This window comes from Sinocyclocheilus grahami, unplaced genomic scaffold, assembly GCF_001515645.1.
Source record: "Sinocyclocheilus grahami isolate Dianchi unplaced genomic scaffold, SAMN03320097.WGS_v1.1 scaffold579.1, whole genome shotgun sequence".
Taxonomy (NCBI): Eukaryota; Metazoa; Chordata; class Actinopteri; order Cypriniformes; family Cyprinidae; genus Sinocyclocheilus; species Sinocyclocheilus grahami.
The window spans coordinates 112,775-118,560 of record NW_015505758.1 but is presented as its reverse complement, the minus strand read 5'-3'; the positions used below and the strand labels follow the sequence as shown (position 1 = coordinate 118,560).

At 37.4% G+C, this 5,786-nt stretch overlaps 1 protein-coding gene across 1 annotated transcript in view; it reads left to right on the top strand.

The window, feature by feature from the left end:
* The first annotated feature begins 1,401 nt into the window (after positions 1 to 1,401).
* Positions 1,402 to 5,786, top strand: part of LOC107556800 (membrane-associated guanylate kinase, WW and PDZ domain-containing protein 2-like) — a 71,668-nt gene continuing 67,283 nt past the window's right edge. Inside the window, exon 1 of the mRNA XM_016240007.1 lies at positions 1,402 to 1,804. Coding sequence (XP_016095493.1) covers positions 1,522 to 1,804 — 283 coding nt within the window. The 5' untranslated portion in view covers positions 1,402 to 1,521. The remainder of the gene's footprint in view (positions 1,805 to 5,786) is intronic.

Below are 5,786 nucleotides of genomic sequence, written 5' to 3'. Positions count from 1 at the left end.
CCGATAAACTGTCTGAAAAAAAGAAAGTCACGTTTTAGAGAAGAAAAAGTTCGCCTACTGACTTTCAAAGCTGCCACATATTACGACTTTCTACTTCGAGGACCTTGATAGAAATGCAGTGGAGTGAAAAGTACAATATTTGTCTTTCAAATGTAGTGAAGTTAAAGTCATAAGTTCCCAGGAAAAATAATACTCACGTAAAGTACAGATACTCAAAAAGTGTACTTAAGTACAATACTCAAGTAAATGTACTTAGTTACTGTCCGTCTCTGTGTAGGATTAACCATTTTTCACAATGATTCTACATTATTCTGAATTATTTTGTGTTCCACAAAAAGAATGAGTCAATGAAGACAGAATATTCATCATTGGGTCAATTGGCTATTACATCTGTTTGATTACATGATCAAATTCTGAATAAAAATGAGTTATTATTATCTTCATGACCGTTTAAAATGATCCTAAATATCAATTGTATGCTATTAAAATAATATAAATATATAAAAAATAATGCTATAAAATAACAGAGATTTAATGGAACTGTGATTCATATATGGTCATAGACATGACTGTTAACACTTCCACTGTGTTTGTGAAATACTTGCTTATCAAGGTTAATTGAAAAAGTGTTGTCTCCAGTCCCTGTGTTTAAAACTGTGATCCTTTGCCTACAGCACTACAGCTGCAGAAGCACAAAAAAGTCCAACTTTGTCCCAAACTGAGCTCCATTTGGCATTTTCTCCAGGAGGCGGCACAGCAGTCGTTTATAGGCTAATGGAAAAATCTCCCCGGGCTGAAAGTTCCGTTACTTTCTTTTTCTCTTCTTTTCTCTTCTCTCCTCCTTCTCACATCACATCCGGCTGTTTCCCGAGCACTTTGGACTCGCTTACAGTGCAGCGTTAGGAAGTCCGAATCATGTAAGCGAATCGATTCGTGGGGACGGTTCGATTCATTTGAATCATTTGAATCATTTGATTTGTTTTCTATAAGTTCGCAAACATCCAGTTGTGGCATTTTTAAGTGTAGAAAGTATCAGCGAACCGTCTTAAAAATATTTACCGAATTTTAGTCATCATGTAAATGTGTCTTCGCTCAGCATTTTGTTTAGCCTATTTGTGTAGTGAAAACCCGTGTTTAATGAAATTCTTCTTGAATGGTTCTTTAATTAAAGCTTTACCACATTTGTTTACTTTACTGGTGTCAGGTTTCTTGTGGTATTTACGCTTCCATAATGTCGTAATTTTACGCCCATAGTTCACCTCACAGCCGAGTGGTTCACAGACGCTTGCGAATTGCGTTCAGAAGAATCATAAAAAAAGAACCGGTTCAAAAGAACGGCTCCTGCGCGAATCGGACATCACTGTTACAGTGAGTGTAGCAGTTTTAAGAGGCTGCCGTGGATCTGCTGCTGATATGGAGACTCTTACCTTCCACAGACACTGATCGTGCAACTTTACTGAGCCGGCTGAACGGCTTACGCGCTTTCATGGCTACTCTCCTGTCACATTAACGACTCCGAACATGTCCAAAAGCCTGAAGAAGAAAAGTCACTGGACTAACAGGGTCCACGAGGTCGTGTTATCCAGGGGTCCGAGTGGTGATCTTGGGTTCGAGCTGCAGGGAGGCGCGGAGAATGGACAGTTCCCCGTTCTTGGAGACGTGAAACCGGACAGGAGCAAATTGCACCAGGACGAGCTACTTCTGGAGGTCAATGATACTCCAGTGGCCGGACTGACCATCAGGGACGTGTGGGCTGTGGTCAGACACTGCAAAGACCCTGTGCGCCTTAAGTGTGTCAAACAAGGTTAGTTTTACATTCTTTTAAACGTAAGTTCATTTAAAGTGCCAACATTTGACCGGCTTTCAACCAAATGGCATAACGTCACTTACTACAGTTGCTACTGCTACTGTAAAAAGCATTTACATGAAAGCTAATGAAGCTTCCAGAAATATTTTGACTTTATTTATTTAAATGTTGTTACATATATACAACTAGGAAGCAAACAAGCGCTAGTTGGTTTCAACACGTTATCACACTTTTACTGTAATAATACCGTATACATTATGCGTTTCTGGCAGAAATGATGGTTACTATGCTGCATATCTGTGAGGTTACACCTGTGTGTGTACGTATTTGCACGTGAGCGTGAACTTTTGCGTATGTTATGTATCACATTGCATCCAAATGTCACATAAGAAGCAAGAAGTGTTGTTGTTCAACTGCTCAGACTCGCGTGTGAAAGTTGTTGGTTTGTTGCTATAGAAACGCAGCTGGTGTGTTTCTGGAAAGGGGGCGTGTCCATCGCTACAGTAGCGCGTCCTGGTGGTGATGTTACGTCATCGTCACGTTTATAACGTCACTGCACTGCATGCCATAAACTGTTTAGTGTTTGTAAACTTCTTGCTACATTTACCCAAATTGAGCTTCTTTGTTGACACTGAAGGGTTATCTTTCCGTTATCCTTCAGTTTAGTTTGTGTTATCAGACTGTGATCCGGTCTTTGTGGGTGTGCCACGGTTCTGAAATACATCATGGCATTACTATTTTCCCAACAGGCCTGTATCTGAACCTCACAATCACACTGTCATGAATGATGCCAGTAGAGTGGCTTGTGCTTTCTGTTTAGTTGCAGACCCATAATTGTAAACAGTTTAGCTTCTTTAAGATTACTGGTTTAGGATTCTTTTCCTTTGACATGTTGACCTACCATCAGTAAATGTCTTCTAGAGAAGAGGGTTTAGAACTATTTGATCCCAAGAAACCCTCAAATATGACGATCACATGAAAGGGACCCCTTGCTGACAGTCATTTCGCTTCTTACTGTTAAAAAAAAAGCAAAGCACTAGTTTTTAAAATCAAATAATCAAGTCTAATCTCATGCTTTCCAACTAGTATTCTAGAAATTAGAATGAAACACTTGCAATGTTCCCTTGAAATTTTCTGTGGACTATGGAAGACTTTATAATTGTGATTTAGCATCTCATTATATTTAGAATTTGTCTTATAATAATGATCAGTTAATGTCTCATAATAATGAGCGCCTCGTCATATTAAGGACATTTCTCATAATACTTAACATCTCATAATAAAAATACATTTTCTCATAATAATGACGTTAATGTTTCATAATAATAAGAAGCTTTCCTATTATATAGAAAGTAGAATGAACGTTAATAATGTAGAATTTGGTAAATGTGACTTTTTTCATTAACTCCCCCATCCACTTATTATTATTAACTTATCATGAGAAAGTCTCCCATTATGAGATTTCAAGTCATTGTTACTAATTCATAATTTATTTATTTTTATATTATTTCCAATTTTATGACAACAACTAATAATAATAATGAGGTTTCTCATTATTTTCTCAATGCAATGAGATTATATGCTACATTATTTTTATGAAAAAAAATGATAAGTGCTAAGTGATAATTATAAGAAAGCTTCTCGTTATTGTGAATCATATTTTTCACTCAACTGAGGCGGAAACAACCCAACTCTAATGCATGATTATTATTATTATTATATGCTTGTATTTTATTAGATGCATTTAGCTCCTTTCCCCCAATTGTCCATGACCCAATCAAAACAGACCCATTAGTGACAAGCCACTGCTCTCGAAATCTTCAAAATAGTTTGTTGTAAATTTTGGCCTGTGAGAATTATCACTGAACATTGAGATTGAAGTCAGAGGTACAGATTTTAATCGACCCCCCTTGCTCTCAGCAGAGCAATGCTTGTTCAGCTTTACAGAGGGTCAAGGATGTGCTGTATCATTTGGATAGCAACACTTTATACAAAACCTTAAAAATATCCAAACCCTTTGGCCTGATATTGGGAAGTAACTCTTCTGTGATGCAGTGCTTTTATGTCTAAATTATGCCTTTCACTGTTTTGCCGTCCAGACACTTATTTATTGGTCAAAAGATGTTTTTTTTTCATTGGCCGATCTGGATAATGATATCTAAAGAGCACAGCTGGAATATATTTATGTGTGTGTGTGCTGTAGATAGTATCAGTGTTTCCATACTGGTAGTTAAAAAAGTTAGAATTTGTGTCGAAGCGTTTCATGTAATATTTTTCTTTTTCGAGTGCTGTAGCAGGGGCCTACTTGATATTCATTGGACACAGTAGTAGGGCAGACACAAAACTGTGGTCGGTGTGGTCAGATGCCTAGGTAAGTACCCTAAGATGAGATGTCTGTAGCATTCATCTGTGAAATAACAGGTTGTGAAACACACAGACATACATTTACACAGCCTCCCGGGATGACCTGGCCAACTTTTTGATGTCTGGGTTTTGAGTTATCAGCGAGACCGGTTGGCGAAATCAGTTTTTATATTACTTTGAAATGCTGCAAGTCGACCTTTAAATGTAGTTTTGTAACAATATCATAATTATGGCACAGCACATTATTGTATTTATGTTTCATTCATCCCCTTGAGGTAGGATGATATGAGGTTGACAAATGATCATCTCTCAGCCACCAGTTCTAATTGTAAATTTAATTTGAGTTTGTAAGATGTAATTATAATCACGCCAGCTGAATTGATGTGTTAATGCACAACGCTTCTGGTCATTTTCTCTCCTGTATTCTTCAACCCTGGACTCTGGGTTTCATGTTCTTCTCTCCACCCACTGCCACTTTCATAAACTGTTTAGGGCCAGCAGTAGACCACATGCTTGTTTAAACCACACCAAGGGGTAGGTATAACCAGGATGTGAAGTCACAGATAGCAAGTGCACTTTTTCTGGTACTCCGCTCATAGGGGCTGGCAATCTTACCCAGAAAGCTTTATTTTAGTTAGAAAAAAAGCCTTGTGATGGAGCCAGAACCACAGCAACCAGAAAGCATGACATCATACAAATGCGGTTGTGGCATCTGTAGACCTAGGAATTTCAGTTTGGCATGAGTTTAGCTTTATTTCACCACACTGTAAAAAGTAATGAGTTGACCTTACTAGGAAAACCGATTGCCTCAAATTTCTCAAGCAAATTAGTTTATCATTTTTGAGTTAATAAAACTTACTGTATGTTACTTCAAGTCATTATTTTTTAGGCATGCTATCAAATCAACAATTTCACACTGTAAGAAAAATTGCACCCTGCACTCAGGAAATAAATAGAAAAAAAAACAAATATCAACATCCCTTTTATGACACCTTGTAAATCTAGATTTACAATTTTCTAAATCATTGTGATCAATCATGAACAATTACACTGAAAAATGCTCCATCACGCCACAATGACATCTTTCTACATCAGAAGATTTTTCAGAGATTGCATTCTAGCTTCAGCCATTGAATGAAATCAAAGGTGTCCTTCAGTACTGGAGGATACTATAATTTCATAGCATAAATCCAAGTCCAAAGAGCAGGCATATCTTGGGGAGGATTTTCCAGATCATCCAATACAATTGTACCTTCCAAAATGATTGCAGTAGACATGGCATTAAATGCAGTGAGTTAGGTATGGCTCTAGAGTCCTCAGCTCAGGGATCACGCTCAACAGGCCGACTGACGTCTCTTCTTCATCATAGTCCTAGAAACAAGAATACAATATGACAAAAATAAGTAATTACATTTTAAGAGTACATATTCAGGTTAAACATTTGCAAACAAATGAATATCTGTGTATTATGTTTAGATATAAAGGCCTTTTCAAACTGAGCACAGCAGTGGATCCCAGATAAAAAAAATAGACATTCAATCTGTTGTACAATGAAGATATTTGTGATGATATCTGAGAATGCTTGTAAACAAGGCACAGTGCATGCGTGTTCTAC